General features: G+C 33.0%; 1 protein-coding gene across 1 annotated transcript; it reads right to left on the bottom strand.

Annotated features, from left to right (window-relative positions):
- Window positions 1-446: 446 nt before the first annotated feature.
- On the bottom strand, window positions 447-11,070 carry LOC141287672 (uncharacterized). Its single transcript, XM_073819818.1, has 5 exons — window positions 11,055-11,070; window positions 10,380-10,826; window positions 7,217-7,892; window positions 632-1,224; window positions 447-478 (listed from the first exon to the last, which is right to left on the bottom strand). The coding sequence occupies exons 1-5, from the start codon at window positions 11,068-11,070 to the stop codon at window positions 447-449; spliced, it is 1,764 nt and encodes a 587-aa protein (XP_073675919.1).
- Between the last annotated feature and the right edge of the window lie 1,317 nt (window positions 11,071-12,387).

Genomic DNA, 12,387 nt, shown 5'->3' with positions numbered 1-12,387 from the left:
GTAAATCAGTTAGTGATGCAGACAGAGAGTGAGGTGTGCAGTTTAAAATAGTTTATTAAGCATATAAAAGCTTTCATTATGGAAAAGGCATTTAACATTTCATTTTAGATGCTTTTAGATGCAAGTAAAAGTATGAAATTATTAATTCGAGCTGTAAGAAAATTCAACAGACAACTGTAAAGTAAAACACAAAGTTTGTAAAACACAGATTAAGTGGAAGAATAACTACTGAAGATGAAACAAAAAACAAATCAGCCTCTTTTTCAGGTTAAAGACCATTTTGAAACTGTTAAAACATTATAAATTTGCTTTTGAATAACATTTTGAAATGAAACTGGAGATAAATTATAATATAAATGATAAAGCAAAATTTTATACAAAAATGTAAAAAAATAAAATAAAATAATAATAATGTATAATAATGTTCTTTGAGTTGATTTCAAATCTCAGATGAAACTGCTGCTCCTGAAGATGAAATCTATTCACGATGAAAACTTGAGATGATGTTTCTTTGTCCTGTCGCTCACTCTGGCAGGTTAGGACAGATTTTATTACTCAGTGTTATATAATGTCATGCTTGGCGAAGTTAAAACATCAGACTTAGAAAGTGCTGGATCTATGATCAACTTACTGTGATTGTTTCTTATATGCCTAGATAAAGCTGATGAACTGCTGAAACTCTTCCCACATTCAGTGCAGTGATACGGTTTCTCTCCAGTGTGGATCATCTCATGTGATTTCAGGTTTCCTAAGTGATTGAATCTCTTGTCGCAGTGTGAACACTTGTAAGGTTTCTCTCCAGTGTGGATCCTCTGATGCTGTTTCAGATGTTCAGCTCTAGTAAAAGTCTTCTCACACTCAAAGCACATGTGATCTCTCACACCAGTGTGTATCTTCTGATGAACTTTTAAATTCTGCAGATGTGAAAAAGTCTTTCCACATGAAGAACATGAATGTGGTTTCTCCTCTGAATGAACTTTCAGGTGCTCCTTCAGGTTTGAAGCCCACACAAAGGTTTTGCCACATTGATCACATTCATACAGTTTCTCTCCAGTGTGGACGTTCATGTGTGATTTAAGGTGTCCTCCTTGTGTGAAACTCTTCCCGCACTGATCACATGTGAAGGGTTTCTCTCCAGTGTGGATCCTCATGTGAATATCGAGATTCTTCTTGCTCATCAAACTCTTTCCACACTGAGTGCAGGTGAAACCTTTCTTGTCTCTTCTTTTCAGTAAAGAAATACTTTCAGTCTGTGGGCAAGTTTTTTCTCCAGTTTTGACATGAAGTTGTTTGTCCTCCATTAGATCTGAAATTAAAGTTAAAAAAGGTTACAATATAAATAAATCATGTGAAGTGAAAGCAGACATTGGCTAAACCAAATTATGATCACGTTGACACATTTTTACAAAATAAGGTACAATGATCTACATTAAAAGATATAGTCACATCCAAAGTTTCTGATCAACTCCACAATTAAAATTTTACATTAAAAACATAATACTAGCATTTACATACTGTACTAAAAGCTTATTATGTAACTAATAACTATTTTAAATGAATTAACTGGCCAATATTATCAATACTATTTCCCCAATTTTCACAAGAACAACAATGATAATAATAAAAGAAACATTTTTACTCTGAAGATAGAAAGTCCCCCCATATTATTTATTGGACTTTTTCTCCATCATTTTTTTTAACTATTAAAGTATTTTTCTACTAAATCTGATAGTTTTAATAGATATTCAGCCTCACTGATGAAGGATCAAGAATAAAAAACACCAACCTGTTTGTTCTTCAGTGTGTTTCATTCTGCAGGGTTCAGGATCTCTCATGTTCTCACTGTCCTTCAATAAACTCTGTCTCTGCAGATTTCACTTCTTCCTGATGCTTTGATGCTGGTCTTCACTTGTAGACTGATGGGAATATTCCAGCATTCATTGATAAACTGCAGTGGGAGGAGCTTCACTGAAGGAGGAGCAGATCTGCCAAAATTAAAGATAAATCAGTTACTACAAACTATTTGTTTAATATTTCACACATTTTAAATATTAATGTTCACCCATCTATCCATCTAGTGAAATAACTTATTTAACCACAAAGCTTTAATACTAATTCACAACTTGTATCTCTTTTTATTTTCATTCACACATTTAGATTTAAACATTTATATTGCCTCTTATTAATTTATATGCAGCACAAGACAATAAATATAGGGAAACCCCCATACAATTACTAAATATAAACATTGTAAAAAAAAGAAATAATAAACATAGAAACATGATTTTACAATTTTGCAAGGTACAAACAAGCTGTCAATGAAGTTTAATTGAACAATTTGTTTTTGTATGTTTTAGTTTTAACAGTTTATCACAGATTCAGTAAATGAATGCTGTTATCTATATATTTTAATGTCATTTGATTGTCTCATTTGCTTAAGTCTGCTGACAGCAATAAAAAGAGGTTAATGTGGCAATTTACAGATCTGAAGTCATCAGCATAACGAATGAGGTGAAAACAGGATCTATTAACATGAAAGAGGACTTTCAGCGTTAATGATAATTTCTGATAATATCTGATGAGCCTCAACTATAAACACTTATTAAGAAAGCCATTAGGATCAGCAAAAAAAAATAAAATAAAAAATAAATCCACAAATTAAAAAGAAGAGAAAAAAACTCGTAAATCTTGTGGAAAAATATAAAAAGCCTTTTTTCACATGGCTTTACAATTAAAAATAGCAAACATGCACCGACACATTGAGGCTAAGTTTAGGTGTTTTAGAGGCTGATAAACAGAAACAGCACATCTCCCAGAAGAACAGGGCAACTAGAGCCAAATCTCTCTGTTTATTTCACAAACAATGCAGTTATCTAAAATGGTAAGATTTAGAAAATATATTGATGTTTAATCTTAAAGGTTGAGTGTAAAATGTATAAAAAGAGTTGCTAATGATTTTTCAGACATGATTTTCACTTTTAAAAAAGTTTTTTTTTTTTTTACAGCATTATGTGAAGACAAAATCTCAAAACCACTCGCGGACTGCATTTATCAAGCACAATTCAACACTTTTACAGTACTTTTGATGAATACTTTTCAGTTGGTTAAAATAAATATAATAATTATGCAACCCTGTTACTCATTCTGAAAGCTTGGACCTCATTAAAAATAAATGTGAATTAGTGTATATAAATGTAACATTTTAAAAAAAGGTGCCCATTATATTTATTGGTTTAACTTATTCCACAGCTCTTATGATTTCTGATGAACTTTTTACAGCCATTGTGTTCTTCAGCATCAATAAAGAAGAATCAAGAATAAACACCAACCTGTTTGTTCTTCAGTTTTTTTTTTTTTTTTTTTTTTTTTTTTGAGAGTTCTGGAAATCTCAGCTTCTGCCAGTACAAAAGAAGATATCAAGACTAAATATTGGCATAGACGTCATAATTCAATGCAAATGTAAATTTATTTGTTATAGTTATGAAGTATATGTACTATGTTCTTAAGGAGAAAAAAAAAACATCTCTTCTGGCTAATTGTAACAGATAACCTTTCACTTTTAGTTATACTATAAAAATAAGAGTTAGAATTTGACAACAAACAGAGCATTGCTGGTTATTTTCAAATATCCTAATCTGCATTAACAAACCCACATGTATTTCACTAGTTCGCTTTTGCATATAATAAACAGCGTAAAGTTAAGCGTGTTTGGCATGCTGTCCGGGAGAGGGGTCCGAGCTCGGCCTTTGGCCCGAACCCAATAGCGCTCCCCCCTGGCTGGAGGTGAGGAGAAAATAAACAGGGGGGGTGGGAGGGATGCTGGAATCAGAGATAGCTGAAGGTAGGACTGCTTGGTTATTTAAAGGGACTGTAGTAATGGGATAGGGAGAGTGATTGGATAGGGAGTGATTGCTGATGATGAATTGGCCGTGTTAATTATCTGCGCGAGCTCCTCCTGAAATTTGTTAATGAAACATCACAAACTGAAAACCTGAAAAAGACGTTAAAAACTATTGACTTATTTATGTTAATTGTTAAATAACATCAATCAAACACTACTTAGTTTTTAGTACAGTTAGAAAAAAAAAAGTCAAGTCGTAGCTAATGATATTAATTGAGGAAAACTCAATGATTTAAATTTGGCAAAATTATTCAAATGTACAATAAATAATTGGTGTTTGATAGCAAACGAACTAGCGATAAACACTGAATTACTTAACTGAGACAAATGTAACGTTGCCGTTACTGTCTTACTAACATCTGGTTTTCAAGTTTGATAGGATTTTGATTACATGAGGGATAAGATCATTTTAGTAATTTATAACTTTTAACATACCTTCTGCTGTTTATGTTTTCCGTGGTGTAGTAAAAAGACTTTTGAAAAAGCGTCTCCAGCGATCTGTCACGTTACTTTTGAAAACAATAGATGTGCGTTTTGAATTGGAGAAGTTTTATTTATCCACCATAGAGGATACCATTAAAATTATAGATAAAAAAACATAATTCAAATAATCATTGTGAAGTAGCAAGTAACGGTTAATTAAGCTGATTCACGCATAAACTGAAAGCAAAGATCGAGATCCAGATCGTTCAAATAAAGATCGCGACGCATCGGGAAATAATTATTTCTGTAACACTATAAAAGACACACCAGTCGCTCTTCTCTGAAGCGTTCAGAGCTCAGGTAAAAGTTGCGTTCAGCGACTCACTCTTCTTTAAATTTTCTGAGAAAGAAATGCTGGTGAGTCTGTGCCATCTATTGGACTGGAGCTGTAGCGACTGCAGAGATAATGCGGCTCAATTTGCAAGAGATACACTACCCCCCAGTTTCATAGACAAGGCTTAAACCTAGTCCCAGACTAAAATGCATGTCTGGGCTGTTTAATCTTAAAGAAACTTGCACTGACTGACCTTAAAATATGTCCGATTTTTTGTTTTGTCTCAAGATGCACACCAGTAATGTTTTACCTAAGGAATATTTCTAAAAAATAATTAAGGCCCGATTTCACAGACAGGGGCTTAGACCAAGCCAGGATTAGGCCATAGATCAATTAGGACATAAGTAATTTTTATAAACATGCTTAGAAAAAAAAATTACCGGTGTGCATCTTAAAACAAAGAAAGGCACTGATATATTTTTAAGATCAGTCAGTGCAATTTTATTTCAGTTGAAACAGCTCAGACTCACATTTTAGTCTGGGACTAGGCTTAAGCCCTATAAGAAAGCCGCATTAGAAATAAATGTATTATTATTATTATTATTTAGTTTTGTGTTTTTAATAAACATAGTTTAACACAGGATAATTAAATAAATGCTGTTAGGACATGTGTCTTGTATAGATATCATAATAGTGACTGTACAGTTTAGGTCTGACTATAAGAATGAAATAAACTTTAACTGGCAGTTAGCAGGAGATCAGCACCATAGATGAGGTGAAAACAGGAGCTATTATCATGAAACAGAGGATTTTCAGCAGCTCTATTAATATTGATGAGCCTCAGACTATAAACACTCATTAAACAAGCCATTCAGGATCAGCAGCAGATCATCTCACTTTATTCTGAGTGTTTGCTGGTAAAAACTGATTGTTTGAGTCAGAATATATGATGAAAGCCTATTAATGTGCTCTATTTCTCAAATGATACAGAAAAAATACCACAAATTTAAAAGATACTGACAACTATCTTTATCAGAGATTATGTATTGTTCATATTAATCTGAATATACTTCGTTTTTGTAAAAACTACATTCCTAACAACAAAATAGTTCCCTCTTACCTTCAAAAGCCTTCTTAAGAGACCTATAAGTGTTAGTAGCTACACAAATAGCACTGAGAGGATTAAAAAAAATTAAGATCCCATGAAAATTTCGATTAAACTAAAGGTATAAAGTGTATTTGACAATAAATATCGTAAACTGATCGCCTCAGAAAACGCCACTAAAGCGCACGTGAGTGATGACGTCATCACCGCGAGGCGGGCGAAACCAACGGTAGATGATCAAAAACGCGCCAAATTCGGTTTAAAATGGCAAAATATACATAAAACAACGTATCAAACTAAATATTGGTAAATCAGTAACTGATGCAGACAGACACAGAGTAAGGCGTGTAGTGAAAATAGTTTATTAAGCATTTAAAACATCTAAATATGGAAAAAAGAATTTAAAATTTCATTTTAGATGCTTTTAGATGTAGGTAAAAGTATGAAATTATTCATTCGAGCTGTAAGAAAATTCAACAGACAACTGTAAAGTAAAGAAGTCTTTATTGACTAACAAGCATCTTAAGTAAATAAAAGTGAAGATGGATCAGATGCAATCCTACATGACAGATCATCTTATCTATCTATATGCATTTTGTAAAACACAGACTAAGTGGAAGAATAACTGCTTGTTTAAAAAACAACAGGGAAGATGAAACAAAAACAAATCAGCCTCTTTTTCAGCTTAAAGGACATTTTGAACCTGTAAAAACCATATACATTTGCATTTGAAGAACATTTTGAAATAAACTGGAGATAAATTATAAATGCTAAAGCATTTTTTACAAAAATGAAAGAAAAAAAAAAAAAAATGTATATAAAATCTTTAGATATATGACCCTGGACCACAAAACCAGTCTTAAGTAGCAATAGCCAAAAATACATTGTATGGGTCAAAATTATCGACTTTTCTTTTATGCCAAAAATCATTAGCATATTAAGTAAAGATCATGTTCCATTAAGATATTTTGTACATTTTCTACCATAAATATATAAAAACCTGATTTTTGATTAGTAATATGCATTGCTAAGAACTTAATTTGGAGAATTTTTAAGGCGATTTTCTCAATATTTAGATTTTTTTGCACCCTCAGATTCCTGGTTTTCAAATAGTTGTATCTCAGACAAACATTGTCCTATTTTAACAAACAATCTATCAATGGAAAGCTTATTTACAAAGTTTTCAGATGACATAAGAATTTTGACAAATTTACACTTATGACTGGTTTTGTGGTCCAGGGTCACATATTGTTCAGTGAGTTGATTTGAATCTCAGATGAAACTGCTGCTCCTGAAGATGAAATTTATACTTTATAAAAACTTGAGATGATGTTTCTTTGTCCTGTCACTCACTCTGGCAGTTTAGGACAGATTTTATTACTCTGTGTTGTATAATGCCATGCTTGGTAAGGTTGAAACATTAGACCTAGAAAGTACTGGATCTATGATCTACTTACAGTGTATGTTTCTTATATGCTTACGTAAAGCTGATGAACGACGGAAACTCTTCCCACATTCAGTGCAGTGATACGGTTTCTCTCCAGTGTGGATCCTCTCATGTGATTTCAGGGTTTCTGACCGACTGAATCTCTTGTCGCAGTGTGAACACTCATATGGTTTCTCTCCAGTGTGGATCCTCTCATGTGATTTCAGGTTTCCTAAGTGACTGAATCTCTTGCCGCAGTGTGAACACTTGTAAGGTTTCTCTCCAGTGTGGATCCTCTGGTGCAGTTTCAGTTGTTCAGCTGTAACAAAAGTCTTCTCACACTCAAAGCACATGTGATCTCTCACACCAGTGTGTATCTTCTGATGAACTTTTAAGGTCTGCTGATATGAAAAACTCTTTCCACATGAAGAACATGAATGTGGTTTCTCCTTTGAATGAAATTTCAGGTGTTTCTTCAGGCATACAGCCCACAAAAATGTTCTCCCACATTGATCACATTCATGCAGCTTCTCTCCAGTGTGGATGTTCATGTGTTCCTTAAGGTGTCCTTGTTGTCTGAAACTTTTCCCGCACTGATCACATGTGAAGGGTTTCTCTCCAGTGTGGATCCTCATGTGAACATCAAGACTCTTCTTGCTCATCAAACTCTTTCCACACTGAGTGCAGGTGAAACCTTTCTTGTCTCTTCTTTTCTGTAAAGAAATACTTTCAGTCTGTGGGCGAGTTTTGTCTCCAGTTTTGACATGAAGTTGTTTCTCCTCCATTAGACCTGAAATTAAAGTTAAAAAAGGTTACAATATAAACCATGCCAGACATTTGGCATAAATCATGTGAAGTGAAAGCAGACAATGGCTGCACCAAATTATGATCATGTTGACACATTTTTACAAAATAAGGTACAATGATCTACATAAAAAATATCCAATTCTTGATCAACTCCACAATTCAAATATTATACCATAATATTAGCATTCATATATACTGTAATAAAAACTTTTCACAAGAACAATAAAAAATAAAAAATTGTACCCTGGAGATATTTCCCCCTATATTATTTTTTTTTTTACTTTTCTCCCTTCATTTTAAACCTCTTAAAGTATTTTCTACTAAGTCTGATGAACTGCTGATAGCTTTAATAGATCTTCAGCTTCATTGATGAAGGATCAAGTATAATCACCAACCTGTTTGTTCTTCAGTGTGTTTCATTCTGCAGGGTTCAGGATCTCTCATGTTCTCACTGTCCTTCAATAAACTCTCTCTCTGCAGATTTCACTTCTTCCTGATGCTTTGATGCTGGTCTTCACTTGTGAGCTGATGGGAATATTCCAGTATTTATTAATGAACTGCAGTGGGAGGAGCTTCACTGAAAATGTAATTGTTGTGGGAGGAGCTTCACTGAAAATGTAATTGTTGTGGGAGGAGCTTCACTGAAGGAGGAGCAGATCTGCCAAAATGTAAAAGTTTGCTTTTATACCAATTCACATTTAAGCATTGATGTTTATCTGCTATCTACAGTAAATTATCAGATTTTTATATTAATTCACACATGCATCTCTTTCTATATCTAAGTTTTTTCCATATATTTCAATTCTACATTTATCTGCCCTCTCATTAACATATAGGCAATGAAATATAGCAAATAGAAAAATCCAGGATCAAATGCCATGATCAAAAAAGTCAAATATTGAAATGTTAAGAACAAGAACAAAATAATTTAAAAAGAAATAAATAAATGTACAGTTATGTAACTCACAAAAATCATTGTTCCCATAATTGAATCCATTTGAACATTGTTGTAATTGTGTTGTCATTGTGGCTGCTATTATGGAGTAGTGTTGTTTCTTTTATTGTTGTTTTATACTGTTGTAGTTCCTTGAGTGTAAGAAAGCCGCATTAGAAATAAAATGTATTATTATTATTATTATTATTATTATTATTATTATTATTTCGTTGTTAAACATAGTTTAACACAGGCTAATTAAATAAATGCTGTTAGGACATGTGTCTTGTAGATATCATAATAGTGACTGCATAGTTTAGGTCTGACTATAAGAATGAAATAAACTTTAACTGGCAGTTAACAGGAGATCAGCACCATAGATGAGGTGAAAACAGGAGCTATTATCATGAAACAGAGGATTTTCAGCAGCTCTATTAATATTGATGAGCCTCAGACTATAAACACTCATTAAACAAGCCATTCAGGATCAGCAGCAGATCATCTCACTTTATTCTGAGTGTTTGCTGGTAGAAACTGATTGTTTGAGTCAGAATATATGATGAAAGCCTATTAATGTGCTCTATTTCTCAAATGATAAAGAAAAATATACCACAAATATAAAAGATATTGACAACAATCTTTATCAGAGATTATGATTTGTCCATAATAATCTAAATATATTTCGTTTTTGTAAAAATTACATTCCTAACAACAAAATAGTTCCCTCTTACCTTCAAAAGCCTTCTTTAGATACCTATAAGTGTTAGTAGCTACACAAATAGCACTGAGAGGATTAAAAATAATTAAGATCCCGTGAAAATTTCGATTAAACTAAAGGTATAAAGTGTATTTTACAATAAATATTACAGTAAATACAATAAATAATATTTGACTTGTTTAAAAAAACAACAATGAAGATGCAACAAAAAACAAATCAGCTTCTTTTTCAGCTTAAAGCCCATTCTGAAACATTTAAAACATTATACATTTGCATCTGAAGAACATTTTGAAATTAAACTGGAGATAAATTATAATATAAATGATAAAGCAAAATGTTATACAAAAATGTAAAAAAAAAAAAAAAGCGAATGTAGAAAAGTTCTTTGAGTTGATTTCAATCTCTGCCTCTGAAGATTAAATTTATTCACGATGAAAACTTGAAGATAATAATAATACGTTTTATTTATATAGCGCCTTTCCATATCTCAAGGACGCTTACATAAACATAAAAATGCAGGATAACATCGAACAGTAGCATGGAGGTTAGCATGAACAATAACAGACATAGAGGAGTAATAAACAAAGGTCAATTTAAAGACTTATGTTTCTTTGTCCTGTTGCTCACTCTGGCAGTTTAGGACAGATTTTATTATTCAGTTTCATATTGTGTCATGCTTTGCAAGGTTGAAACATCAGACTTAGAAAGTGCTGGATCTATGATCTACTTACTGTGATTGTTTCTTATATGCCTAGATAAATGTGATGAACGACTGAAACTCTTCCCACATTCAGTGCAGTGATACGGTTTCTCTCCAGTGTGGATCATCTGGTGGCATTTCAGTTGATCGGCTGTAGTAAAAGTCTTCTCACACTCAAAGCACATGTGATCTCTCACACCAGTGTGTATCTTCTGATGCACTTTTAAGTTCTGCTGATGTGAAAAACTCTTTCCACATAAAGAACATGAATGTGGTTTCTCCTTTGAATGAACTTTCAGGTGATAATTCAGGCATAAAGCCCACAAAAATGTTTTCCCACATTGATCACATTCATGCAGCTTCTCTTCAGTGTGGATGTTCATGTGGTCCTTAAGGTGTCCTTGTTGTCTGAAACTCTTCCCGCACTGATCACATGTGAAGGGTTTCTCTCCAGTGTGGATCGAATGGCACCTTTTGGCTAGATTTAGACGATATGGGGTGGAGAGTTACGTAAAAGTCCCAAACAAGTATTTTCCCCCATTATATTTAAGAAGGGCTCGGAGATACCAGGTTTGTTTTAACGGCACAAACGGGCACAAATCGAGCACAAACGAACGGCACCGGTTTGGAAAGATTTGGAGGACATGGGGTGGAAAGTGACGTCATACGGTCAAAAAAATAATGTTTAATATCTTAAACAACAAACCAGCACAAACGTTCATTTTTGTGGCACAAATCAGCACAAACGTAGCACAAAGGAATAGCATAGTTTTGGTCATTATTTCTTTTTATGGGGTGCCAACTTCACAGAGGTCTTAAATTCAGTACAATAGACATGTATTTTCTTTGTATATGGTATTTACCAAATAAAATATTTTCAAATATATATATATATATATATCGCCAATAAAGCAGTATCACATGCCATAAACAAGATCATTGTATCACTTATAACAAACTTGCAAAACAGATCAAAAATAAAACGTGTAAAACTTGGGTTCAAAACAATTTTGACTCCTGTTTACAAAAATCACCCAATGGTAAATGCCCTTCTTTAAACTTACGGAGGATGTGTGTGTCCCGTAAACTCTGAACAGTGCTGTTAAAGCGGTTAACGTAAGCACCGAGATGTGTGAGGACCTTTGGTAATTTGCTAATTCACTTTTGGTCTTCCTGTCTGGCCTGTTCGCAGCATATTACATATTAAATCTGGAGGAGATAGACAGAGTTTTGGAGTTCCTTTAAAGGTAGTTGAATTCTTACAATCTGAGTACCTGCATTTACATGTAGATATATTAGAAGCTGTTTCTCAACTCCAGAAGAAAGACAATTTTTTTTTTTTGGGAGAAGGATTCAGATGTCTCAAAAGCTAAACATTTGAATTTACATATTGTCTGCTTCCTGACTGTTTTGTATTTATTCTGAGAGAGGAACAAAGAAGTGGAAAGGTAAAGTGGCATCTAAATCGACAGGACAAATAGTACAGAAGAAACCGGTTGAAGTGAACCTAAGTTGCCACTCTTCTTTGCAAAGTCAGGGATTTTCATCGGAATTACACACAAAGATCTCCCTTTTCCTTTCATTATATTATTTTATTATTTACACATGCCGTTCAAAAGTTTGGGATCAGTAAGATTTTTTGTCTTTGAAAGAAGTCTCTTCTGCTCGTCAAAGCTTTTAATTGATCAAAAACATAGAAAAAAAGCTTATGTTTTGAAATATTATTACAATTTAAAATATCTTTTTTTCTATTTTAATTTAGTTCAAAATGTGATACATTTTTTTTTATTTCCAGCATCATTAATCTAGTCTTCTCATTAGTGTCACATGATCCTTTAGAAAACATTGTAATATGATGATTTATTATCAATATAAGAAACAGTCGTGCTGCTTATTTTTTTGAACCTGTGATAATTTTTTCAGGATTCTTTTTTTTTTTTTGTGGTACTTTTATCCAACAAGTATGTGTTAAATCGAAAGTGGTTGTGAAGACTTTAATTCTTAGATAAGAGTATATTTTAAATTTATTCTTCCAAGAA

This window comes from Garra rufa, chromosome 15, assembly GCF_049309525.1.
Source record: "Garra rufa chromosome 15, GarRuf1.0, whole genome shotgun sequence".
NCBI lineage: Eukaryota > Metazoa > Chordata > Actinopteri > Cypriniformes > Cyprinidae > Garra > Garra rufa.
This window is presented reverse-complemented; position numbering and strand designations above follow the sequence as displayed.

Excerpts from the sequence above, each read along its gene's own strand:
- LOC141287672 (XM_073819818.1), bottom strand. Across the intron at positions 7,893-10,379 it reads GCATATAAGAAACAATCACA|ACAAGAAAGGTTTCACCTGC; the intron begins GTAAGTAGATCA and ends AGAAAAGAAGAG. Across the intron at positions 479-631 it reads GCATATAAGAAACAATCACA|ATTTCATCTTCAGGAGCAGC; the intron begins GTAAGTTGATCA and ends CATCGTGAATAG.